This window comes from Eubalaena glacialis, chromosome 2 (genome assembly GCF_028564815.1).
Source record: "Eubalaena glacialis isolate mEubGla1 chromosome 2, mEubGla1.1.hap2.+ XY, whole genome shotgun sequence".
In the NCBI taxonomy this organism is placed as follows: domain Eukaryota; kingdom Metazoa; phylum Chordata; class Mammalia; order Artiodactyla; family Balaenidae; genus Eubalaena; species Eubalaena glacialis.
The window spans coordinates 69,927,479-69,954,965 of record NC_083717.1 but is presented as its reverse complement, the minus strand read 5'-3'; the positions used below and the strand labels follow the sequence as shown (position 1 = coordinate 69,954,965).

At 49.3% G+C, this 27,487-nt stretch overlaps 1 protein-coding gene across 3 annotated transcripts in view; it reads right to left on the bottom strand.

The window, feature by feature from the left end:
- The window catches only part of MEGF11 (multiple EGF like domains 11), a 363,230-nt gene that overhangs the window by 200,597 nt on the left and 135,146 nt on the right, over window positions 1–27,487 (bottom strand). For all 3 annotated transcript variants that reach the window (XM_061182006.1, XM_061182004.1, XM_061182005.1), the window contains exon 4: window positions 24,730–24,830. In XM_061182006.1, coding sequence (XP_061037989.1) covers window positions 24,730–24,830 — 101 coding nt within the window. The remainder of the gene's footprint in view (window positions 1–24,729; window positions 24,831–27,487) is intronic.

Genomic DNA, 27,487 nt, shown 5'->3' with positions numbered 1-27,487 from the left:
CCTTTCTTTCTTCATTCATTAATTAATTCACATCACTTCTCTAAGCATCTCCCCAGGACCAGAAGTGACAAAGCTCCCCATTCTTTCCATTTTAGTGATGGTCTGGTCATCCAGACCCAGTCCCTCCGGCCCTTTGAGGGGACAGGTTGGGGCAAAAGGAGGGAGGAGGAAAGGGAGGCAGAGGCTGCAGCAGGTACTGGGCTGGCTCTGTCATTTCCGGTCAGAGCCCTCACAGGGGAGATCACAGTGAAGGAAGCTGCTGGGACCCCCAGATTGTTCAGCATCGGCTCTTGAGAGGACATCGTATTCCAGCCGAGAGCATGCTCACACGTGAGCGTCCTCTTTGGGTCCCTGTACCCCTACCTCTCTGCACCCCACAGTGGAGCCAACTCCCTTGGAAAATGTCACAGCATCCTTCCCCTCTTGCTGCCCATCCACCTTCCCACGTTTTCATCAAGGTTCAGCCCATGCCTCTGCGCTTGGGGCATCCTGCCAGGAACCCCAACTGGCCGGGAGGGGACACACTCTACTTCCTATCTCAGTTCTGGTGACTCCTGGCTCCTAACTATCTCCAACTCCTTAAAAGATGGTCCAGGTCTTCTTTATCTGTACCCTGCTCTCCTCCCCGCAGTCCTGCCCTATTACCTAGCACAGTATTTACAATGGGAAGTAATTTGGTGGGTATTTGCAGAAAGGATGGAGGAAAAGGATGGACAGGAGGATGGAAGGAAGGAAGGAAGAAAAGGAGGGAGGGATTAAAGAAAGATAAAACATTTCTGTCTCTGAATTTTCAGAGCATATAATGTGACTATTCATCTAGCACTTTATAACTTCTAGAGCTCATTTATGTTTGTCATTCATTTGCTTTCCCAACTCCCCAAAAAAGTAGGCAAGACAGGGCTCTTATTATACCCACTTTATAGACAGGAACAGTGAGGCTCAAAGACGTGAAGGCACTTGCCCAAGGTCACCCACGCCTGAGCTGGCCAAGAGCCCGGGTCTCCCAGCTCCATGCCCCTGGCACTTGGTACAGCCTCCCTGGTTACCTGTAGCATTCCCTCAGCCTGCCTCCTTGAGCAGCTGGCATGATTAATTATGGCCTCCAATGTGGGGGGCTCATCTCACAGGCTGGCCCATCAGCTGCTGGAGAGCAGAGACCTGTCTGATGGTCCTTCCAGTGCACAGATGCGGCCCAGAGCCCGCACTGCACAGCAGCCAGGTGGACGCTTGCTGGTGGCTGAGGGCGCTGTGTTGGGATGGGGGCTGGGAGCCTGAGCCTCATGTTGCGGGCAGTGAGCCCACAGCGCTGCTGGCTCCCCTGCACCTGAGGACACACGCTTCCAAAAACCAGAAAACCCCAAAAGGCAGGACGCTTATTTTCCCCCTGGGGGCAGAAAAGTACAGGAAAAGTGACAAGTAATTCAGCTCTTTAAGCCCCTAATGTTGCTTCTTCCATCCCCTATCCCAGAGCACCTACAGGGGACATGGACGGCAGGTACCCAACAAAACAGTTTACCAAAACAACAAGAAAAAAGATGAGGCCCAGAGTGGGTTGCCATGGAGTCTGAGAAGCCCTCGGAAGGTAGCACTCAGGGCTGCGGCCCACATGCTTCCGTGGCTCCCAACACACCCACGTGCAAACACAGCCCCCAGGCTCCCGCTCCACTTCCTCCAGGCCCAGACCAAGGCTGCCCAGAAGGCAAGAACACACGACTCAGAGTCAGAGGACTGGGCTCTGTGACCTTGGGTGAATGCTTCTTAGAGTTCCAGTTTTCTCATCTGGAAAACAAGGATGGCAATGATTTCCTTGTCACGAGGTACACAGATAGAATAACAAGTGCTTTGCAGGAAATACAAAGTATGGTAGGGCAGCCTAATGGTTAGACCGTGGTCCCCAGAGCTGGGGTTCCTGTGTTCAAATTCCAACTCCACCACTTCCCAGCTAGGCATTAGTTACTAGGGCAACTCACTTCACAGCTGGCTGCCTTGTCTCCCTGCATGCCTGTAAGAAAAAGCAGCTGGCAGGTACTATAGGTAAAGGCAGCCCCTGACCTTGGCAAATGGAGGAGAAGGGAAGGGGGTGGAAGAGAAACTGAGGGCAGGTCTCGGTTACCAGAGCAACCTTACATCTACACAGCAATCTACAGTTTGCAAAACCCTTCTTTCCAAGGATCTCCATTGCTTTTCTGTCCCCCTCCCCACGTGTAGTTCATAGCCAGGGTTATTTGTCAGGTGTAAATAGATGAGAACCCCAAGCAGCTCAGAGGAGGCAGGTGACTTGGCCAAGGTCACACAACAAGTTAATAGCAGAGTCACAGCCAGAACTCAATCCTGCAAAGCCTGCTTGTGCTGGGCACCTGTTCCCACAAAGGGAAGAGGTGAGACCCGTGAGAGTTCACAGGGCAGCGACTGCCACTCCCCAGTCCAGATGACCTGGCAGTCTCAGGGCAGAGCATTCCTGTCTGCAGCAACAATGATGCCTCCACACCCCCCGAGCTCTGCTCCAGACTCTTGCCTGCATTGGCTCTGGCCCAGTGGTGATGTCAAGACCAGGGGTTCTGTTCCCGTGGGAGCCCCATGGGATCTGGCCCTGCCCACTTCTTCCCATCCCCTGCCACCTCCTCCCCAGCCCCCTGCCCTCCACCATCTTCTAGTTTCTTAGACACATAAAGCTCAGTCCCTCCTCAGGGTCTTCACCCACGCAGTTCCCCCTGCCAGGAGCTCCCTCCCCATCCCCAGGCTTCACGATTCATCCTTCAGCTCTCAGCTCCATACCCTTTTCCCTGATTTCTCTATCCTCCCACCTGAAGAAGGCCTCCCTAGTATTGGCTCCCATCACCCCATGTTCTTTTCCTTCAGGGCACCCACTGAAGATATTGTTCTCGATTTACTTGGGGGACAGTTGTTGAAAGCCTGTCTCTCATTAGGCTATTAACTTCATGGGGTAGACATCCCAGCTCTTTTGTTCACCCCTGAACATCCACCCCTGGCCCCAGCACTGAGTACAATAAGCATTCAGTACATGCTGACTGAATAAGAAGTAAATGAATACATTGTTTAGTCATTTGAGCAGGCATGAAATAAATGTTTGTTAAACAGATGAGCCTCTTTCTGAAAAGGTGCAGTAATTACTGTCATAAGGACACTACCAAAATAAATATTTTTCTTTTCTTGCCTTCCCCCATGCCTCTGTGGGACTGGATATAAATAAAATGCAGTTGTATATAACAGAGTAAAAATCCAATTTATGTCAGATCCCACACATTAATCTTGTGAGGTAGGTAGGCAAATGTTGCTATCCTCAGGATGGTGCCCAGGGAAGCTAAGTGATTTCCCCAGCTTCACATGAGGTTAACGGAAGTATGGAGAGCAAAGCAGGGCTGTCACCTCTGCCCTGATCAAGCCAGACCTGCAGCCTTCCCTACATGCAAGAGGAGGGTGGAGAAATCTGGAAATGATGCCTTGCTGGGCAGTGAGCTCCCTGAATGGTCATGTCCATCTTATTAATTCCTGTCTCTTGATCACCTGGCCTAGAGCCTGGCACATAAGAGGTGCCTGAAAATCAATTGCTAAATCAGCAAATGATATTTTGCCTGAAAAAGAAAATGGTGGGGGGGTGGGCAGGGAGAGGTGAGAAGTTTCATAAACATCTAACAAGCTGTTATATGGAAAAGAGAAATTTGTTCCAGGACCAAAATAAATACCCTTCTCCCACTAAGAGTAGTCCAAATCCACTTGGGCTTCCTTAAGAGAGTGAGTTCCCTGTCAACCGATGTAATCAAATTGAGCTTGAACAACCATCTCTGGCTGTGACAGCAGCAGGGCCTCCACGTTACACAGCTTCCTGGGCTTCCATTTGCATATGAAGAATGTGTGAATGATGGGCCAGAGGCCCAGGCAGAGATCAGTATGAAGAGAGCTGTGTGCAGGGACCGTGGCCTGCAGGGTCCCACCTAACCTGGAGAGTTTGTGATTCCCTGGTCTGGGTGTAGAGAAGGATCAGTATCCACATCCTGATCACCTAATTCGAAGCCTCCAGCCCCATGGACATGAGGTCTGGGGTTCTGGACCAGAGGATCTCACAGCTCATCTCTGAGCTTCAGCTACTCCATCTCACTTTTGGCCCTTGCTCTCCCAATATGACTGTGCTGGGGTCAGAAAACTGAACTGCCACCCCTCAGTGTGGATTCCCTGCCGTCCCCTTGGTGCGTCTTCTCCTCCCTCCATCATCTGGAAAAGTCTAGCTGGGGTGCTGGGGTGGCTACCTCTCTGAGAGCCAACTCCCAGGTGCCCCCACCTCCACCAGCACGTAGGAGCCCTTGAGTGGGGAGAACAAGGGTGCAGCTGGAAGGAGGCCCAGCTGGACCAGAGACAAAGGAGAAGAGGGAGGCAGCCATGGCGGGACTGGTGGCAGCTCCCCGCCACCTCTGAAGGTCATTTGATGCAACTGTCACCTCTGGTCCTCCCCTCTCAGTGGGCAAAACAAGAGGAGAACTCTAAAATGGGCTCCACCAAGGAAAAGGGAAATTCATGAAGGGGAAGGAAGTAGGGGTGGCAGAGGGGGGAAGCCAAGCAGGAAGAAATTCTCATTTCCAGCCTCAGCTTTACTGATCAGAGGCCATTGTCATACCAGCACCAGCACAAAAGGCCCAATGGGCTTGTATCCACTCGCCAACTCCCAGGGCCAGGCCTTGCTGTCTCCGGGGTCAGGGAACCCAAGAAAGTACCCACTAAAGGCCAAGATCATCCCTTCTGCTGCTGGAGATTAATGAGCCAGGCCCCCAGCCTTTTGGGGGAGGGGCTATTTTGACCCTTCCACAGTCCCCTCTTGGCAGACATTGAAATCGTCAAACCCTACAAACTGCCTATTAGCCCCACAGAGACATGGAGATATTCAGACCCAAACCCTGCCTTGTGGGCCTTCAGGGCAACTTCTGCAAGGAGGCCATGGTGGGGGGGAAGAACACAAAGACATAATGTGACACAGAGACAGCAGGTTAAACAGCAGGGCACCCAGAGTCTGTCCTGGGCTTCTGGGGAGAGTGTATTCCTTTGGCTGGGGAGACAGGAGCCTAAAGGCTGTGTCCCATCCCCACAAGCTAGGGAGTAACGGATGTGGAGGGGACCACAGGCCACGCTCCCTCCCTGCCAGGATGCCCTGGCCATAGATTTGGGCAATTGATTAACCTAAAGCCAACCCACTTACATGGGTTGGGATGCCTTGATTGTGGAGACTCAAATTGGGGTATCTTCCTAACACGAGGATAGGGGGAAAGGGCTGGCTTCAGATCAAGTTTTAAAGGAGAGAGGGTACCAGTATGCTCTGCCCAGGTCTCCCCTCCCCACTCGCCTATACCAACCTTTCTCCATCCTGGCGAGCTTGGAGATTAACACGTTACCTCCTCATGTAACAGAGCTACATTTTAGCAGGAACCTTCTGGAGACCAGGAAATCACCCAGAAGAATCTCTCTAACATGAAAATTCCTGGTTCATCAGTGGGAGGGTACCTGTCTCAGGTACCTCTCAGGGAGAGGCACCTGAGACATAGCAATTTGCAATGATGCCTTTTCCCTAAGAAGCACTGCCTCAGCTAATACCACGTTCGTAGATCCACCTCTGTCCAGGTCTGGCACAGTCTCTAGGAAAGAGCCCTGGCTTTGGAGTTAGACCCAAGTTTGAATTCTCTGTTCTGGTTCTTGGCTGAAGCACCTCTGGCCGGTTACATGACCTCTCTGTGCTTCTGCTTCCACATCTGTGATCTGGGAATCACACAACCCACGGCAAAGCACTGCCAGAAGATCAGAGGATGAGCACCCATCACGGTGCCGGCACGCCGCAGGCCCCGCGGGTTCCACCGCTGGATCATATGGCTCCCCTTGCTCTGCACCCTGCTCTGGGAAATGAAACATTTTCCCCAGGCAGCTTCCTAGCTCTTAGAATCGTCTCTCGTTCTTAGCAGGCAATTAAGACCTCCACTGTCCTTCTGCCCCCCTGGATATGCAGCACGTGCAAAGGAAAAGGGCTATCATCTGGAATGAGAACACACTGTAATATATTCATCATTCCAACCAGCTGGGGAGCTGGGGGAGGGACAGGGCCACTTTGGGGGAAGGATATTAACAGTTCCAGCCAACCAGAAGTCCCTCATCACCTTTAATTCTCCCAGACGGAGCCTGTCCAGGTTATCTTCTGTGGGAAGGAAAAGCAGCTCTGGCCCTTTTAACTTAACACGGATCATAGAGCAGAGAAAATATAACAGCCCCAAACCACTAAGCACTCTCCAACTAGATTTTCCTGGCCCTGCCAAAGAGGCAAGCAGCGGCCACAGTTAAAGGAATGACGTATATTTTCTGGAGACAGTGGAAGGTGCAGGCGGTTGGGATCCCAGGGGAGCTGGCGGGACATCAGCCCACGAGACCTCAGAGGCAAGCCCCGGCCAGGGCAGCCCGGCAAAGAGGCGGCCGCTGAGTCAGGGTTTCTGGGGATGGATGGCCGTGTTGTGGCACAGAGCGCAGGCCATTCCATCTCTCTCCAGAGCACAGGACATTCCACCTCTCTCCATCATCCGCTCCTTGACTGCTGTGTTGGTGGGTTGCCTTAACATATGCATGAAAATTGCAAGTCTCGTAATTCACCCAGATGGTGGAAGCTCCCGAATTGTTCCTTCTCGAGAGACAGCTGTTCCACCGCTGGGCCATATGGCTCCCCTGGCTCTGCACCCTGCTCTGGGAAATGAACCACTTTCCCCAGGCAGCTTAGAATCGTCTCTCCTTCTTAGCAAGCAATTAAGACCTCCAGCTGAGGCGTCCACACTGTTGCACACCTGGTTTGTACACATGTCAGAGCGGCGTTTTAAAGCTCCATCAAGGTAAATATAGGGGGCAAGGCATGCCGGCTTTGCCTTCTACTCAAGGGGAACGTCTCCCACCACAGACTCAGAGACAGGCCGCCCAGAAGTCAGCTCACCTTTTGTCTGCTCGGGAGCAGGGTGAGTCCTCACCCGACCCAGACACACCCTGGAATTCCAGGCTGGAAATGACCTTCAGAGCTCCTACTGTCTGCCTTTGATGGAGGCTCATTTCAAAACAGAGACAGACAAATCTTACGCCTTCCACCCTTTGAGTTGTAAAGTTATTAGCAAAGACCTTTAAGACTAGCTTGTGATTTAGGAACCTCCTCAATGGAAGGTTAAGAGCGTCAGTGGGCAGAGAAGCTTCCTATCACTGGCAGGCTAGGTCCTCCCTCTCTGGGACACCTGCAGGCTAAACCCAGGGCCTTGATGATACAGATGTAGACTTTCTTTTTTCTTTTTTCATTGAAGTATAGTTGATTTACAATGTTGTGTTCATTTCTGCTGTACAGCAAAGTGAGTCAGTTATACATACATACACATTCTTTTCCATTATGGTTTATCACAGAATATTGAATATAGTTCCCTGTGCTATACAGTAGGACCTTGTTTATCCATCCTTTATATAATAGTTTGCACCTGCTAATCCCAAACTCCCAATCCATCCCTCCCCCACGCCCCTCCCCCTTGGCAACCACAAGTCTGTTCTTTATGTCTGTGAGTCTGTTTCATAGATAAGTTCATTTGTGTCATATTTTGGATTCTACATATAAGTGATATCACATGGTATTTGTCTTTCTTTTTCTGACTCACTTCACTTAGTATGGTAATCTCTAGTTGCATCCATGTTGCTGCCAATGGCATTATTTCATTCTTTTCTATGGCTGGGTAGTATTCTATTGTATCAATATATATGTACCATGCAAATGTAGACTTTCTTTCTTCGCTCTCCAGGTGGAAATACTGTAGTCCATGCCGTGCCCTGGAGCAAGAAGAGCCATGACTGGCGCCTCGTCACTTACAAAGCTCATCTCCTGCACACTCGATGACTCCACCCCATTTGTGAGACATACCACGCGCTCAGTAATACGTATTTGCTATTCTTTCTGACAGTTTCAGACATTTTCTTTACGAAGCCAGGGAAGGGAGGCTGTGCACCTCCCAACCCTCGGCTCCTTCTCAGATCTGAAAATTGTGACTCCTTTGCCCTTGACCTAGCAGGGAAGCTCTGTGCTAGATGAGTGTTAGCTGTGATGATAAGATGGGGCAGAGGAGAAGATTGTTATCTCTCCTGGCTGATGGGCAAGTTGCGGGTCAGCTGGGACTGGTGATTACAAAGCCCCATCATATTGTCTTATAGGACAGGGTGGATGCTCCTATTTTGTAGACAAAGAAAGAAAAACTCCGAAAAAGGACGTGCCTGAGTCACTCACGGGTCAAAGTGCAAAGTGGGGCTGCAAAGCAGGCTCCTGACCTGAGCCTGAGCACCAATGACAGGGAGACCCTGGCCAGGGGAGGGGGGCATCCTTTTACACATAAGGTTCCTATGGACTTCCCAGCCCTGGCTTCCTCCACATCAGTGCACTGGAAACCCGGCTCCACCGCTTCCCAGCGGTGCCCTTGGGCAAAGCGTTTAACTCCTCTGAGTCTCAGTTTTACACGTTTAAACAGAGCAATCATTCCTGGAAAGTCATCTTGAGGAGAAAATGAGGTAGCATATACAAAGGCCTGACACCAAAAGTGTGAGTCCCTCCCTTACTCCCTCTTTGTGAAGGTGAATGTCCCCCAAAGGAGGTTGTTATCTAGGACATGTCCCAAACGGGCCCAAAGAAGTTTCTCCACCCTGCCTGCAGTCCCCTCTCCCCACCTTGCCAAGCAGTTAAGTCTTTAGGAGAAACTGTGAAGGCCTGCACCAGCCCCTTGGTCCTGCCCCTGTGAAGCTTATGAACCTCTCGCCCACATGGAATTTGTCAAGATAATCCCAGGGATATGGATGTCCACCACCTTGAAACAAAGCAAACAGCACTTCCAAAGGGCTCTGACTGTTCCATGATTCTTTGCCAATCACGTTGCCTCTATTTGGTTCTTCCTCCAATTCATTTCACTAAGAACTACAAGTGCATGTTTCCATTTTCCATACTCCCTTGGCCTTAACTTTGCCCATTTACTTCAAAATGAGAAAAACCTTTGCCCCTCAGTCACCATAATTGAAGCTCCTGTTTCATAGAAGTTCAGAGCTGATAGGTTTCTGACGTTACAGATGAGGGAGCTGAAGCCCAGAGAGGTGGGCGCCTGCTCCCGGTTGCACAGCAAGATGACAGCCGCATGGGTGACGGAGAACTCCATCTCTGAAAGCCGGGTCAGGGCTCACATCTGCCAGCACCACAGCAGCCTCAAGCCCCAAGGAGGTGGCCCCCTGCTCAAGGCAAAGCCCAACTCCTCCCAACCAGGGATCAGTGACCCCCTGCTCAGAGCCAGAAGCCAGCGCAGGGGAGGACTCTCTGACAACAGTGCTTAGTGCCCCCGACCGTGGAGGCCCTCCAACCCAGACCATCCCATCAGGCGCCAGATGGCATTCGACTTTAGGGCTGAAGACCTCAGCTAGATTCAAACCCGGCAACTGGCAGAGAATGTAGCCCCAAACCTGGATCTTGCCTCTGGGGTTTCCATGCAGAGAGGCAATTAAAAAGGAGGAAGGTGTGCTCTGATTAGAAAAAGACAAAGGCAGCCACTGCCACGAAGCCACAGAGTTTGCCCCAGGGCTTGGGCCTGCTCCTTGGGATCGAGGTAAGAGCCCAGAATAGGAAAGGGAAAAGCAAGGTGAGGAGGAAGAGAGAGGCAAAGGAGACCCTGCGTGGCCGCCTTCTGCAAGGCCCGGCCCTGCCAGACATGCCTCCCCAGAATCAAATCGGCTGGTAGTGCTTTATGTAAATCCATTGTGCAAAAACAAGATTAAAATGGACAAGCAGAACAAAGCATCAGTCTCCCTAACAAAGGCCCCTCCACTTAGTAAATTAGCCGCTCTTTCCACCTGACACACTTTTAAAGGGCGATCTTCAATTACCACTCACTGGTGGGGCAGAACAACAAAAGGTCTGTCTGGTGACTTTATTCTCCAAGACCACAGCAGGCATTGAAATGGTTTTATGTAATAGAGATACTAATCTAGTCCATATAATTTGGAGAATCCTTTACGGAGGACTGAAGGGCATTTGAGACCTTTGTTTCAAAGAGATTTTCTGCAGCTTATGCATTTACCTTGCCAAAAGCTGAGCTGAGCTGAGCAAACAAGAGTCCTCTAAATCACGCTCGCTGCTGATTTACTATCAGGCCTCTGCAGTTTGTTTGGTGGATGGAACCTTGTGGATAAACAGAGGCCAAGGCCTTGGTCCCTCCACCTGGCCATACCAAAGGGATAAGGGCCACATTCAAGTTGCCCCCTGACCCCCAGCTTCCAGATTTGGGATTTCCTCTTTCCTTCCCTTTGGTCCAGCTCAGCCCAGGGTAAAGGTGGCCAGAGGGCCAGTTCTTTGTCCGGCCAGGGGTGGGAGGAGGCCTCCCTGGCTTTTTCCCTTGGTCCCAGGTCTGTCTCCATCCCGGGGAATGAGATTGATAGTGTCGCTTGGCTCCCCCTTCCCACTCCATCCGGAGCAAAGATGCGAGTCTGGCTCCCTAGGTGACAATTCAGCACCACTGGCTGCTTGCAAAGGAGAAGGAGAAAGCGAAGTGGGAAAGGATGATGGGAAAGGTGACTCTCAGGAGAGCCAAGGGAGACGTGTGCACAAACTCTCAAAACACACAAGCTGGCAGATGTGCACTCGACACATGGGGTATGGGGGCCCTGTCCATGGGCAGACATGCAACACACACATACAGCAAGTGTATACACAGAGAACATGCATGTGCACACATCACGTAAGAGGGGAGCTCTTCACACACAGTGAAACCTAATACCCATGAACATACATGTGCACATGTAATAAAAGCGAGCACTTCCACAGCACTCGCCATGTGCTTGGTTTGCATAGATTCACTTATTTCATCTTCACAACAACCCCATGAGGAAGGTACTCTTTCTACACCACTTTACCATGGAGTAAACAGAGGCACGGAGAAACTAAGTAATTTGCCCACAGTCACAAAGGCGGGAGGCAGCAGTCCAGTTCCAGGGTCCGTGCTCTTGACCTTTACATTGTCAGGCACTACATGCCACACAGACACCCCTCTCATGGGTTGAAAGCAGTGCCCTCCCCCAGCCAGATGTTCAAGCTGAGACGCCCCTTCCTCAAGGATCCAGACGTATTACATCTCCAGGGTCAAATAAGACCCAGGTGCTCTGGTTCAGGGGAGAAGGGTACTGAGTATTAAAATATTGAAAAACCTCTGCTCTAGTTGGTCGGTGGTTGTCACCACTGCCCCTCTCCCAGCCCCCTCCATCTACCCATAATCCAGCACCTACAGGGTTAACCCCCAGCCCCACAGCAGGTCTCTAAGACCCTATTCCATTCTAACCCTATTGGTAGAAGTGCTATACCTATAGTTAAATATTTTCATTCTTACCCCCAGGGACAGACAAGCTGGGGGCAGTGGAATGTGTGCCTGGAACAAGTTGAGGGGACCTGACTCTCAAGCCTTCCCTGAGTGTTGGCCGATGCCTGGCCCGCATGGTATGAAGAGGTGGCCAGCTCCCCCAGCCTGTCCCCACCCCACCCACTTGACGGGCAGCTGATCAGAGCCCTTCAAAGCCAAGAGTACTGAAGTGGCCATCGGGAGGTGTCCAGTGGGGCTTCCCAGAGACCAGGCAGCTACGCGCCGAGTCTCCAAAAGCCACTAGGCAGAAACTGTGGAAACAGGACCAAGGGTTCTAGGAAGCAGGAGCGGCCCGTACACAGTCCCAGAGAGTGGGTATGCAGAGAATTCAGGTGCCAGGGTGGGGTGCTGAGGATCAGCAGACCCAATGAGACCCTGGGGAAGCGAGATTCAGAATGATAAGGAGTCTGGGGTACAGCATTTAGAGAAAGCAGCAGGGGGAGGTGCGGGATGGAAGTCTTGAATCAGATGGGAGGGGCGAGGCAGAATTGGAAGAGTTTGGAAATACCTGATCACTCAGTATTTTCTGAGTCCCTACTATGTGCCTGGCACAATATAAGCCATTGTAGACCATACAGTGACATGTTTTTAAAAGGTTGCTCCTGCCCTTAAGAGCTTACAGTTCGTCTGTTTGTTCATTCATTCATCATTTACTGAACACCTACTATATGCCAGGTGCTGTTCTAGGAGTAGAGCTCTCAGCTAGGAGCAAATCAAAGTCCCTTGTTCCACTCTTGCACTGTTGGTGGGAATGTGGATTGATGCAGCCACTATGGAGAACAGTATGGAGGTTCCTTGAAGGACTAAAGATGGAACTGCCATGCGACCCAGCAGTCCCACTACTGGGCATGTACCCTGGGAAGGCCATAGTTCAGAAAGAGTCATGTACCAGAATATTCATTGCAGCTCTGTTTGCAGTGGCCAGGACATGGAGGCAACCTAGGTGTCCATCATCGGATGAATGGATGGAGAAGATGTGGCGCATATGTACGGTGGAATATTGCTCAGCCATAAAAAGAAATGAAATGGAGGTATTTGTGGTGAGGTGGATGGAGTTAGAGTCTGTCATGCAGAGTGAAGTAAGTCAGAAAGAGAAAAAGAAATACAGTATGCTGACACATATATATGGAATCTAAGGAAAAAAAAAAAAAAAGGTCATGAAGAACCTGGTGGCAGGACGGGAATGAAGACGCAGACCTACTAGAGAATGGACTTGAGGATATGGGGAGGGGGAAGGGTGAGATGTGACAGGGTGAGAGAGTGTCATGGACATGTATACACTGCCAAATGTAAAATAGATAGCTAGTGGGAGGCAGCCGCATAGCACAGGGGGATCGGCTCGGTGCTTTGTGACCACCTAGAGGGGTGGGATGGGGAGGGTGGGAGGGAGGGAGATGCAAGAGGGAGGAGATATGGGAACATGTGTATATGTATAACTGATTCACTTTGTTATAAAGCAGAAACTAACACACCATTGTAAAGCAATTATACTTCAATAAAGATGTTTAAAAATAAAAAAAATAAAATAAAAAAAAAAAACAAAGTCCCTTGTTCCTACTGAGCATATATTCTAGTTAGGGAGACAGAAAATAAAAAATATATATCTTATGTCTCTATGCCAGGTAGTGACAATGCTAACTAAAAAACAGAATAGGTGGAGAAAACCCTAATTCAAAAAGATACAGGGAGTTCCCTCGTGGTGCAGTGGTTAAGAATCTGCCTGCCAATGCAGGGGACATGGGTTTGAGCCCTGGTCTGGGAAGATCCCACATGCCACACAGCAACTAAGCCCATGTGCCACAACTACTGAGCCTGAGCCTGCATTCTAGAGCTCGCAAGCCACAACTATTGAGCCCACATGCCACAACTACTGAAGCCCATGCACCTAGAGCCCATGCTGCACAGCAAGAGAAGCCACCACAACAAGAAGCACAGACACTGCAACGAAGAGTAGTCCCCGCTCGGCGCAACTAGAGAAAGCCCCTGCGCAGCAACGAAGACCCAACGCAGCCAAAAATAAATAAATAAAATATAAATAAATTTATTTTTTAAAAAAAGAAAAGGTACATGCACCCCAATTTCATAGCAGCACTATTTACAATAGCCAAGACATGGAAGCAACCTAAATGTCCATCGACAGATGAATGGATAAAGAAGATGTGGTACATATATACAATGGAATATTACTCAGCCATAGAAAAGAATAAAATAATGACATTTGCAGCAACATGGATGGACCTAGAGATTATCAGACTAAGTGAAGTCAGACAGAAAAACAAATATCATATGATATTGCTTAAATGTGGAATCTGAAAAAAAATGATACAAATGAACTTATATACAAAACAGAAACAGATCCACAGACATAGGAAAGAAACACATGGTTCCCAAAGGGGAAAGGGGGAAGGAGGGATAAATTAGGAGTTTGGGATTAACAGATACACACTACTAATAAAATAGATAACCAACAAGGACCTACTGTATAGCACAGGGAACTATACTCAATATTTTGTAATAACCTATAAGGAAAAAAGATTCTGAAAAAAACAGATATATATATGTATGTATAACTAAATCATTTTGTTGTACGCCTGAAACTAACACAACATTGTAAGTCAACTATATTTCAATAAAAAAAAAACAAAAAAACAAGATAAGGGCATACAGAAAGATGTCAGGGAGGGGATTGCTATTTCAGACAGGGTGGTCAGGAAAGACTCTGATAATATGGCACATGAGAAGACACTAAGTGAAACAGGGAGTGAGCTACATGGTATGTGGGGGAAGAGCATATGGGCAGAGGGAACAGCAAACGGGGCTTCCTGTGTGCTGAGGCGGGAACACAAGGCACAGGCAGGAAGAGCAAGGAGGCCGGCATGGGAGGGAGAGCGCGGGAGGAAAGGGGTCAGAGTTAGCTGGGGCCAGGCCACGCGGGGCTTAGAGCACGGTGAGAACATCAGAGAAGCAGCAAACTCCCAACAAGGACCAGAAGTTGGAGGTGGTATTCTGTAGACATTGAGGGAATTAGAAGATGGAAAGTGGGAGCCTTTAAGCAGTTTCCATAGAGAAGCGGGTAGTTAGGCTGGGGACAGGTTCGCTATTTCACAGGATTTACTCGGCCCAGGACACCAGGAAGGGGACTTAAATAAATGCCCAACTGCTCTGACACTAATAAAGGCTTCCCCTCAGAGGCCGCCCAGTCCGGATAGCAGAGGTTTAATTACAGCAGCAGCTGGTAATTAAGAAGCAGCACCTACATCTTTCCCCAGCTGTGTCAGCACAAAAAAACCTGCTGGCACTTGCTGCAGGGGGGCAGGGGGCATTGCTAGCAGGGAAGCTCAGGGCTAGGCCAGACCAAGGTCAAGGGGCACGGCCACGGCTCACCCACCCCTGCACATACCTCCTAACTTGTCTTTCACCCCTTCCATGGTCCTCCACACTACTGCCCCCAGAGCAATGGCTTCCTGACACCACCGTGAGCAGGTCACTGGCTGCTTTAACCCTTCAATGATCTCATGAAATTGTCCAGTGTCCTCAGTGTGGTGCAGAGGGTCCAGCCCCACCCAGCCCCTTCTCCCACCACGTTTTCGCCTGCGCTCCTGCTGGAAGTGTCCTGATCCTGTCTGCTCTTTCATCTTTGCTCAGGCTGTCCCCTCTGCCAGAGAATACCCTCCCTCACAAAAATAATACAAATAGCAGCAGCTAACATTTACCGAGCTCTTACTCTGTGCTGGGCTCTGGCCTAAATGCTTTCTTTGCGGTAACTCGTTTAATCCTCACGACAGCCCAGAGAGGTAGGTACTTAACACAGCCCTATCTTATTTTACAGATGAGAAAACCAAGGGAGGGAGAGGTGAAATAACAGTCTCAGCATCGCACAGAAGGAGTGGGCTTCAAAACTCAGGCTCTTAACCATTGCCCATCTCTTGTCCCCTGGCCAAGTTCCTACTCATCTCTCAGGCTCAGCTCAAAACTGACTTCCTTCAAAGAGTCTTCTTTGATCCTCCTGGCCTTGGATTCCCCAGACAGAATTGGTTGCTTCTCCCTAAGATGTCTCTCAGTATTTGCGGTATGAGTCTATTTCATTCATTCATTCATTCATTCATTCATTCAGTCACTCACTCGTTCAATGATTATTCAGCAATAAGTACCAGGCCCTGGGTATACCCCATGTAGAAGACAGGATTCCTCTGCTTCAGGAACTCACTTCTGAGTGGGAGAGAGGGACAGGTGAGGCAGCATGACAACCAGTGGAACAGAGTGACAGAGGGGACCCAGGGGCTGTGAGCACAGAGCACATGGAACCAACTGCCACGTGGCTCCCAAACCTCCCAAACTGCCAGGTGGTGCCCTGGAGTGAAACACAAGGAATCCAAAACAGGTGCTAACAGGAGGGGTGTCCAGAGAACCCACTGGGCCTTGGGGGTGCCTGGACCATGGATTTACTCATTCAACAATTATTTATTGAGGGCCTGAAAAGTACAAGTGAACAAGAGCAAGTCTTTGGTCCTTATTTCTCACTGTACATGAATTTATTAGTCGCAGGGTTAAGCGTCAGTATTTTATATGTTTGGTCAGCGTGAATCAGCCACTCTGGGCATCCTAAATCAGTGCTCTAAGCCCACAGACGGGGGACGAGATGGTGGTGGCTGCACCAGCTTCGGCCACTCAGCGAGGACCTGCCGGGGCAGCTAGGCAACTATTCCTTCCCCACCACCAGCCTGGTGACACCCTCTGTGTCTTTGCCTGCTTATTTGAAGGGTGCTTATTATATACTGTGCTGAAATCTTTTAAAAGTTAAAGATAGTATTATATATATAGTATATGTCTACTATATGTACATATACACACATACATATATATAAAACCATTTTTCCCACTAGACCACATGCTTCTTATTCGTCTCTCTATTCCCAGGATTCCGTAGTGCCTTCAAGGCACAGGTATCTAATAAATGTTGATAGATAGATGGACAAATGGAAGGATGAATGTTGTTCTAGGTAGCAAAGCTCAGCACCAGGTGTTGGTGACCCAAGGGAGTGGCATCAGCACTGTTTCTGGTGATGGCAGCAGGCAGGATTCCCTAGGGAGCCTCTTAGAGGGTCAGCAGAGAATTATTTTACCTAGTAGCTACGTGTTTCAGACAGGACCCACAGCTCTGTGTACACATGCGCACACGCACACGCGCACACACACACACGCAGCAATCCCTCGGACTCACTACCCTGATCCTGGCACCTATCAGACTCACCTTAGCAAAATTTCAAAATCAAACCGGTTTGCCCTCAGTCCCTTCCTCTCCCTATAAACCTCTCCACCTCCCCTCTTATTTCACCCCCACTTTTTTTTTTTTTAAACATCTTTATTGAAGTATAATTGCTTTACAATGGTGTTCACCCCCACTTTCCTCTCCTGGCCACACGTCTCTCCTGCTGAGAGAAAACCCACTGAAGGAGGGGAAAGTAGAGGATTGCAAGTTGATCTCCATTCCTGGGCTGCACCTGTCCATGTGGACGCATCACTTAGCCTCAGTTTCCTCTGCTGTACAGGGTGGTAACACTAATACTCACTTCTCCAGCCTGTGTAGACCCAGTGGTACACTGTACGGAAAATGCTGGGTGAATCACCGGAAGTTACACTATTGTTTTATTATGTTGTTGGAAGTTAGCCATCAGTCCAAGAGAGCACTGAATTAAATGTCACAGGGTCTGGTTATAAGTCCCCCCACTCCACCACTCGCTATACACCAGGGGCAGTTCCAGTGACAAGGTAAAAAGTGCTAATGTAGGCACCCCTGCTACAAAAATGCCTCCCAAGCATAATTAAAATATTAAAAAAAATACACACCTGAACTCTAATAAGAGAAAGGTAAATCCCTAAGTGGGAGAAAAAGGTGGGGGTAGTTTATAGCAGTCGCAGAAGGTCGGGTGCTGAAGCTAAGGTAGCCCAGGGAACGTCAGCCCTGGCTAGCTGCTACCCCTCAGCCCAGGCTGGGAGCCTGGGGGTTAACACCCACACGGGCAGACTGGGCCTTGGGAGTTGCCAGCTCCATGGAGGGGATACTTGAAAATGCCGCCTAACCAGCCTAAGAATAAACAGGGATTCTGGAGGAGGAAAAATGTCTCCCACAGGAAACAAAAAACAGGAGGGGGGAATAGGGAGTGATGGCTTAATGGGCACGGGGTCTCCTTTAGGGGTGACGAAAATGTTTTAGAACTAGAAATGCCGTTGAATTGAATATTTCAAAATGGTTTATATTATGTTATGTGAATTCCACATCAATTTTTTTTAAAGGGAAAAAACCCTAAGCCTTCACCACACACATCGTGGAATCTCAAACCAAATTATCAATGCAAAAACTGGTCATGAGCCAGTGAAAAACATTAGAGTGCTTAATAAGAAAATGCAAAACTAATGTGTAGGGCTCTTGCACAACCTGGGACATGGGGGAGGGGCAAAAAGGCTAAAGAGTTCAGAGCAAAAAAAAAAGAAGAGGAGGAAAAAAAAAATTACAACCTATATGAGGAAACAATCCATGGTCAAGAAGAATCAGCTGTCTCCCAAAACAGGAGAACTGATATTCCAGGAACTTGATCCAATAGAACTAATAGCTCAAGATAGAATTATCTGAAGAGACTACAAAAGGAATATGTTTAAAATAATTAAAGCAATAAAAGAAGGATTAGAATACATAATGAAAGAATAGGACACCACGGGAAAGAAACATGCAGATTTGAAAAAGAAACAAGAGAACTAGAAATGAAACATGTCGTCATTGGAATTAAGACCTCAAAAGACAGGTTAATTAGCAGAGCGAAAGGATTTGAAACAAATGGATATGAGGAAAATGTCCAAGATACGGCCTGGAGAGATAAAGAGATGAAAAATTAGAGCTTAGGAGAGATAGAGGAGGCAGCAGTGAGAGAGTCCAACAGTCTGGCGCTCCAGTAGGAGAGAATCGGGAGAATGAAGGAAAGGAGATATTTGAAGAGATATGCCTGAGAATTTTCCAGAACTGATAAAGGACATGAATCCTTAGCTTGAAGAAGATGTATACCTCTGAGGAGCCAACAGTATGAATAAAAATAACCCCACACCCAGACACATCCTAGGGAAACCGCAGAGCACTGCAACGACAAAGTCCAGAACACAACGGAAAAACACTCTCAAACTGCTGAAGGAAAACGACTGAAAACCTAGAATTTCATCAGCAGCTAAACCACCAACCAAGCGTGAGAGCAAAATAAAGGCATCTTCAGACAAGTAAAGCATTTAAGAGTTGATCACTTCATAGACCCTCCTGGAAAGAGCCACTAAAAAAGACCCTTCAAGAGCACCGAAGCCAAACCAAGAAGGGAGAAGTGAGAGGCAAGAGGTGGGAGCAAAGAAACCAGTCAACGTGAGTTAAATTTCAATTTAAATGACAGTCGACTGTACAAAACAACTGCAATAGTAAAACAGGGGTACCTAAATCCCAAAATGGCGTGAGGCATTTACTGGAGTTAAGTCTTACGCACCCGTCAGGTTCCTGTGATGCAGCCAATCTCCCAGATCTTCTGCTGTGGCTCCCTGCCCCTCAGCCGCCCTCACACGGACTGACAACCCAACTAGGTACCCAAGTATGCTGAGCACTCTCCCGGGCCACAGCTCAGCCCAGCAGCCACATACCTGGAGTTTCTGGCTAATCCCTCAACTTCTGGATTTGGATGAAAACCACACGGCCCGGGTGGGCTCCGGCATTCCCAGCAGCCACTGAAAGGGCTACACTACACGGTCTGGAAGTTGGGGGGAGTTACTGCTCCACGGGGGAGACTCTGACCAAGGGGAAATAAGAGACAGGGAGGTTGTATAGAGAAATTCCCCCTCCTTGCTGACTACTCTGAGACGTGCTCTCTCCCTGTTACCCATCAGGGGAAGCCCTGAATACCAAGGGGATGCACCTGTTAAGAACCCGCTGGGCTCTTTGCAATTGACCGGAAGCTGAGGTCAGCACAGCAACCATGACTTAGCATAACGAAGACCAGTGGTTTTCAAAGTGTGGGTCCCATTCCAGTAGCACGAGCATCACCTGGGAACTTGTTAGAAATTCAAATTCCCCAGCCCCACCCCAAACCTTCTGAATTTGAGACTCTGAGCCTGGGGCCCAGGAGTCTGCATGGTAACAAGTCTTCCAGGTGATTCTGAGATTAGGTTATCAGGTGTTCAATAAAGTATGTGCATGAACTGTGCATTGTAATTACTGTGGCATCTATGGCACCTGTGATAAACATTAATACTACTCACTAAATATCTCTGGCCCTCTGCCTTCAAGATCCACCAGAGCCCTCTACTCTCTGCCAAGCCAACCAGCAACATTGCAGAGGGTGACTGCTCCATCAGCCTGGGTCCTGGGGTGACATTGACAAGAAGCAGACCCCAGCTGGCCCACAATGGACAAGTCATATGAACAAGAAATAAAATTTTATTGTTTTAAGCCGCTGGGATTTGGGTGTTGTTTATCACTGCAGCATAACCCAGCTCATCCAGTCTGACATGGACCAATATTTTCAAAGAACAGAGCTTCCCGAAATGCTCACTGCCCTATCTCGCAAGAAAAAAGAAGGAAATGTGTTGTACCCACTGATCTTCAGGAAATATTTGATGCTTGGGCAACCAAGAGTGGCCAGGACTCAGCTGTCTCTGTAGATAATGGGAGGGGACGGGCAGCTGTGGTGCAGATGGTTCTAGAAGGGCTGCCAAGGGCTCTGGGATGAGGATGGCAGTTCTGGGTCAGAGGAAATGGTACAAAGAGGAGGAAAAATAGGCCACCCTGCATCTGTACCAAGCTTTATGCTTTCCAGGACACTCTCACTCGTTGTTTCATCTTTCCTCCTTCCATGCACAGGGATGATCCATCCTATGCCACAGTGGGTCCAGAGAGGCAAAGGGACTTGCCCAAGATTGCACAGCAAACTGGTGGCAGAGTCAACCAAGGTTTTCACTCCCAGGCAAGTGTCCTTCTAGCACCTGCCAAGAAACAGTCTCCAGGAAGGTGGTTTTGGAGGGAGGTCAATGTCCCCCTGTCCCTTCCCAGAGCACAGGTGATGCTCTTGTACAGGGTCCTGAGGACTCTGGCATCGAATGGGTTCTCACCAGGTTCTGGTGAACTTGGAGGTTTCTGGCCTCCAAGGGGTGGAGAGGGAGGAATGGAGGTTCAGGGGCTACAGGGCAGCAGCTCATGAGTGCTCCCAGGTTTACAAGCTTCTCATCTGGCACCCAGCACCCTGGGCACCATCCTTCACCCTCTCACTACCATTTCTCCCTCTCACAAGTTCCCAGACCCTGGGGTCTCCACTGTCTCGTAGAGAGACAACAAAGCTCGTGGGTCACTGGCTGGTTCCCTCTCCCTTTCCTCCCATCACAATAAGCAGGACAGAGTCCTGGTAACGGCTGACACTCACCTGTTATGGGTTGAATTGTGTCCCCCTAAAATACATATGCTGAAGTCCTAACTCCCAGCAACACAGAATGAGACCTTATTTGGAGATAGGGTCTCACAGAGGTAACCAAGTTAAGATGAGGTCATCAGGCTGGGCCCTAATCCAATATGACTAGTGTCCTTATAAAAGGGGAAATTTAGAGACAGACATTCACAGGGAGAAAGCCACATGAAGAACAGAGTTATGGGGCCACAAGCCAAGGAACTACCAGAAGCTAGGTGAGGGGCCTGGAAAAGATCTTCCCTCCCATATGGTCCCTCAGAAGGAACCAACCCTGCTGACACCCTGATTGTGGACTTCTAACCTCCAGAACGGTGAGACAATAAACTCCTGCTGTTTAAGCCACCCAGGCTGTGATGCTTTGTAACTCTTTACCCTGTAACCTCCTGATCCTCATTCCGTGTTCCCCGTTCTTCCTAAAATCACCTCCACTGACATCCCTCTCTGCACTCCATCCCCTCAGTGTCAATCAGCACATGACTTACAAGTGCCCTAGCACCGAGCTGGTGCCCAGGAAGATATAGAAATGAATTTGAAGTAGAGACAGTTGGAGGCATCAAAGAATCTAGACTGAGTGTGTGGTCCCAGATTCAAGTCCTAGCCCTGCCACTGTTGTGCTTTGGGAACCTGGGAGAAGTCCCTTCTTCACTCTGGACATCAGTGCCTCTCCTGTACTGTGATAAGGTTGAGTTAAATGATCTCAGCATTTCCTTCCGGCTCTGAAATTCTGCAGTTCTCAGTCGAGATAATATATGTTTGCGATCATTTTTGTACTCTTCCCTAGAAGTTTATTCTTGTAACCTCACCCTAGGGTCCACTTGCTTCATGGACCTCTTTCCTCACTCCCATGACCACCTAGACTCTTACCAGTCCCTACCCATTTCCCTTGATCAGGTCCCATCAGTTAACATGCTTGCAAAGCAGAATGAGTAGGCATTTAATAAATACTGGGTTGAAACACCCTTCAAGGGCTTCCTCTTCTGTCTGTAGCGGATTTCTCCTTAACACTCAGCAAGAGGGCATGGCTAAAAGACAGCCCCTCCTCTTTGGTCCTGTATACACCCTACTTTATAGAGTTGCCTGTCAAAGCACCGACAACACTCTGCTGCACGTATTCGTGAACGAGACCACCTCCTCCCACCAGGTCACAGGCTCCCAGGAGGCAGGAACCATCTCTCTTTTGCATCTACATTCCCCAGCATTTGCATAATAGGAAGCAACAAATATAAGTGGAGTGGATAAACATGAGCATATGGCAGAAGCTCTTCACCATGGGTTGGAGGACACTTAAGGGTTTCAAGGGATCCATGAACCCGCTGAAACTGTGTGCAAAGGACTGTGTGTACGTGTAGGTTTACCTATGTAGTGCGCATTTTCCCATGGAGAGGGTCCGTGGAGCCCTGAGAAATTAAAATAAAAGTCAAGGCTGAAAAAATGTTAAGACCCAAAGCCATGAAGTAGGGAGGTGACATTTTATTAAGCCCCTACCCTGTGCTGTGCCTGGTGGTGTAGGTGTTACTATTCCTACTTTGCATGAATGGAAACTGAGGTTCTGAGAGGTGACATCTTGGTTCATGAAGAGAGAAGTAGCCTATCCAGGGTGGTTCAGAGCAGACTCTGGAGCCACAGAGCCTAGGTTCAAATCCCAATACTATCACTTTCTAGTTGTGTGATCTTGGTCAAGTTACTTAATTGCTCTGTGACTCAGTTTTCCCATCTGTAAAATGGGAGAAATAAGGGTACCTACCCCAGAGGGCTGTTGTGAGGAGTTGATGTGTTCATGTATGTAAAGTGATCAGAATGGTGCCTGGCATGGGGTGTGTACCCTGCAGACGATGAGGAGGAGGGTAAAGAGCAAGATGCTGGGACTCGCAGAGCTGAGCTGCAAACCCAGGCCTGTGGGACTCTTGCCCTTCAGTGCCATCACTGCCAGCACCCAGCATGCCACAGCGCCCCATCTCGCTGCTGAAACTCTCCTGTGCCCTCCTAGGAATAGCCTTCAGACCGGAAAGTGGCTTTTCTAGCGTGGCTTCCTGGAGATGGACAGGCCTGTGGCACCAGTTCGGCAGGCAGTCCCTGGCCGTTATAGAAGGAGTAGGTGGGAAGTTATAAGCGGCCTTTCCCGGTCAGCAAGACTGAGCCTGTACAATCAGGACATCCTGCTTCTGCTCTGCTTTTCATGTTCCAAGAGCTTTACCAACATCCACAAATAGAAATTAGAAAGGGGATGCGCTCGTCCATTCCTGGAGCCCCATGCTGACGTCCAAAATCCCTTTATAATTTCCCTGAGTCCATCGCTGTGCCCTGAGCTCCAAAGGGCCACTCACAACCATCCTGCTCAGGCTTTATAAATCCCGTGTCCCACCCCACACCTGACGTTCACTCTGCTTCGAGCAGACAGAGCAGCAGCAGGAAAGCCTTCAACCTGATCTCACTTCTACACCTGGGCCCCCCCAGTAACCCTAGCCCAGGTGAAGTGTCAGACAAGGCCTTGTTCCAGCCCAGTCTTCTGCCCTGCTCCTGGGAAACAGCCTTTTTGGGTTTGCTTTGGGTGAGTATCTTTGTATTTTTCCTGCGAAACCATCACTATTGCACTTATTTGCGAGAGCATTTTTCATTCATTCCTGTAATGCAATTAGAATCGAGTTTCTTTAGCATTAGGGGAGATGTAACATCAGTAGGGGAAAACTGTCCTTTCATTCCCAACATCAATATGCCCACTCTGCCCAAATTCTCTCTCTGGTGCTAGCTTGCTCTACCCTCCCGAATGGCAAGGAGAATACTAAAAAAGGAGATTCACTCTCCAAATCTGCCTCCAAATGAAGAGGCAGAAGCTCTGGGGCTGGATTCTCCTCTCAGTCATTAAACGGGGGCTCCTAGCTTCTCTGACACTCTCCTGCAGTTGAGGGAACCCCTAATGCCCAATGGAAAGCTCCATACTGGCCCCCTCTACTGTTCAGAGGTGAGTGGGAGAGTCCTCTAGACTCTGACAACAGGGCCCTACAATCATCCTCCCAGAGAGGTTGAGTGACTTGCCCAAAGCAACATGCCTGGGAAGATGGGACCAGAGCCCAGATCTGCAGGCTCCTGGGTGTCTCCTACTGCATGACAATGCCCTCCACCCAGAGGGCCTGTGGCTGCCAGAAACTTAGCCCTTATCTCTCTGGGGGCACTAAGGCTTCAGTTTTCTGTAGACAAACAGGGGAAGAGATGACATGAATCTTTTATGCACCCACCTTTTCTTCAGTGTCTCCCAGTCCTTTTTGGAAATCCTCCCATTTACTGGAACCAGTCCCTTGTGAGCTTACTCTTGCCATCCTCCTTCTAGGTGCTACGATCTTGCCATCCAATGATCCCGCCCTCCCTGCTTCCTCTCTTCCATCCATCCATCCATCCATCCATCCATCCATCCATCCATCCATCTATCCATGCATCTCTCCATCTCTCCATCCATTTATTCATTCACCTCTTCCTTCCTTCTTGAGCACCTCAGCTCTGTGCCAGGCACTCAGCACTTCTTCCCCATTGCTCCTCAGAGCACCCACTCCAGAAGAGTCCACTTCTCTCCTGACCCCATCAAAGTCTAGAACTGATGTGCTTACATGCACCCTTTTAGGAGGTTGATCTGATAGACAAATCTGTGCTAACGCGTTTGCACCAGACCCATTATCCCCTCAGAACTGGCAGCAGGCAATGATTTCTGGAGCCCTCAGGTCAGCTGAGGCCTGCTGCCCAGGGCCTGGATAACAGCCCTACCTCCCTTTCCCTTGTCCCCCTTCCCTCCCCTCCCCACTGCAGCCCCCACATACGTATGCAGAAGTCTCCGCTTTCATAGTAGCCAGGACAGCACTGGGATCTCCGCCGGTACATGGTCCGGAGCCCACGCCGATACGCTGTCTTATAACTGATCCTAAGGCACAGAAGAGAAAGCCACTTGAAAGTATTGAAAATCAATCACTCCTGTTAGAATGATATTCGTGTTAAGCTATATCAAGGATGCCATTCAATAATTACTTTAAAATGCATGGCGGCTTCGAATATGATGGAACACAATAAAGAAAAATCGATGGTGGGATCTGGGCCATTGTGATGCAGAATGTATTACTGACATGGCGGCAGCATTTGCTACACCTGCTGACTTCTCCCCAATCCCTTCAGAGCGATACTTAGAAGGGCTGCAGAAAATACTTTCTGGGTGACACTGTGGACAGTACCTGGGGACTTCTGAAAACCTCCAGACCCAGGGCTGGAGCAGCCCATGGGGTGACCTTGATAGGAATTGGGCCCTGAGAGTTTCTATGCCAACTGCCACCTCCCCAACCATGATTGCTCATGGCCCTCTGGGGATTGGTCCACCCAGCTGGAGAACAGAAGCCAAGTCAGCAAAAGGACCCTCTGAGTCTGACTAGGTCCCAGACAGTAGATTAATCTCCCTCCCACCAAAAATAACACCCCCTGGGGAAGAGATTCGCGTGCCATCTTGGGAAGGCTCAGAACCAGCTCTGCAGAGGAAGAAGCTAAGATCCAGAGAGCAGAAGCTCTGGACGGGAAGTCAGAGACCTGGGTTCCAGTTCTTACGTTGACCTGGGTGTTGAGACTTTGCCCCGTGCCACAGAGATTTATAGGCAAAATCACTCAGTCTCTATCTGAGGCAGGTAGCATTATTACGCCCCCTTTATTTCTTTCTTAGAGTTTTTATTTTTATTTTGTTTTATGTACTCTCCCCCTTTGTTTTCTGGATGAGAAAACTGGGAAGTTAAATCACCTGTTCGAGGTCACACAGATAATAAGTTTCAGAGGCAGAATTCAAACCCAAGTCACTCTAATTTCAAAGCCACTGGGCTTAACCTACTGCCCTGTGCCAGTTCCCAAGGGGTGGCTTTCTGGGCTAATGGGATGGCCATCATGAAGCAGTAGGACAAGGGAATGAAAGGTGTGAGGACAGAGTCCTAAGGAGGGAGTCAGAATTGGGTACTGACAGGCAAAGCCCCTTCCTCACACATAAGGTCAAAATGGAGGAGATTTGAAGTGGCCATTAAAGACCAGAGAGAGGAAGTAACTTCCCAAGGTCAAGGTGTAACTTGGACTCAACCCAAGTCCTCGGGCCTTGAAGCCAGAGCTCTTTCACTTCCCCACCAGCACCCCAGAGGAGCCTGCCCTGTGGACCCCTCCTTGCGGGGCAGAGCCACGGGGTCCAGTCACTGGAGATGCCTATAGCCTGCTTTCCATGGAGGGTCAGGCCGACTTGGGCAGGGAGTCCTACAGCACAGGCTGGGCCAGCCCTCCCAGGGCTTACAGCCCTCACTTTATGAAAAATGACAGTGCAGGACTCCAGGGAAATCTGTGATATTTGGGAATGTCGCAAACTAAGGTCATTCTACTTTGTCAAAAATCCATAAGGGAAGGTAAGCCAGCCTCTAAGTGAAGCTACTTCGCCGGTACAGGAAGGCAGCTCCCGGCAATTTCAGGAGTTGTATAAGCCTCCGAGATAAAGAATGACTCAGGGTTGACTAAGAAGTCACTCAATCCATGCCTCCCACCAAACAGAGTTATCCCCAAGCCCTTCCAGTGGAGAGGTGGTCTCAGAATCATTAAAGCCTCCCTGGAGAAAGATGTCCCCCACTGCTTCTACCTTCCCGTCCTTGCTGGCTCCTTTCCTCTGGAAGGACAGGGAAGGGGCCAGGGGCCATGCTGCTATAAGAAGGATTCTGTGTTCAAACAAGCCATTCCGCACTGAAGGTGACTGATGGTGCTGCTGTCAGCATGCTCACTCTGGGTCATCAGGAAAGCTGCAAAGCGACTCAATAATTCAGCAAAACACTTCATGTTCCAGGAATGCAGCCTGTTTTAATAAGCAGCCACTCACTCACCCTTGCCCAGTGGTGACGGACGGCAGCGCCAGCCTCCGAGTACCCAACAAAGCCACTCCTCAGAGCAAACTTGGCTCTGGCACAGGGCCTGACAGAGTCATGGAGGGAGTAGGACTTTTCTTTCTGCCTCTGCCTTTGACCAGGGCCACAGGCAGCTAACTTGGCCAATTAGGAGAGGTTAAGGGGATGCAGTAATGGCTGAGTCGTTCCTATCAGATCAACCCTCCTGCAAACAACTATGCAATCTGGGGGAAATATAAAAAACAACTACCTGAAATGCACTAGAGAGAGAACAAAGGCAGATACAGGAGGGAAGTAGACACCTCGAAGAAGGGAACGACACCAGGAAAGGTGACCCCAAGGACAGGCCCCAGTCAACAATATTCCAGGCGGCTAAAATTCAGATAGAGGACACACAGCTTTACTGGTCTGAAGAACCACAGGACAAGCTGAGGATAGACCCAGCAACTAGAAAGTGACAAGAGAAACCCTAGAAAGGAGAGAGCCACAAGGAGGAAGCCCCCATATTCTCTGTAAAATCTCTGCCCAAACTTCTGGCCCCTGAATTACACGTGTACAGGGCAGGTTCCAAGCAGTCCAGCAAAGGCTGAAAATATGAACTTTCAGAGTTTAGAAACTGAGTTTAACCAAGTTAATTGGCTGCTAAAACAAACAAGCAAACAACAACCACAAATCT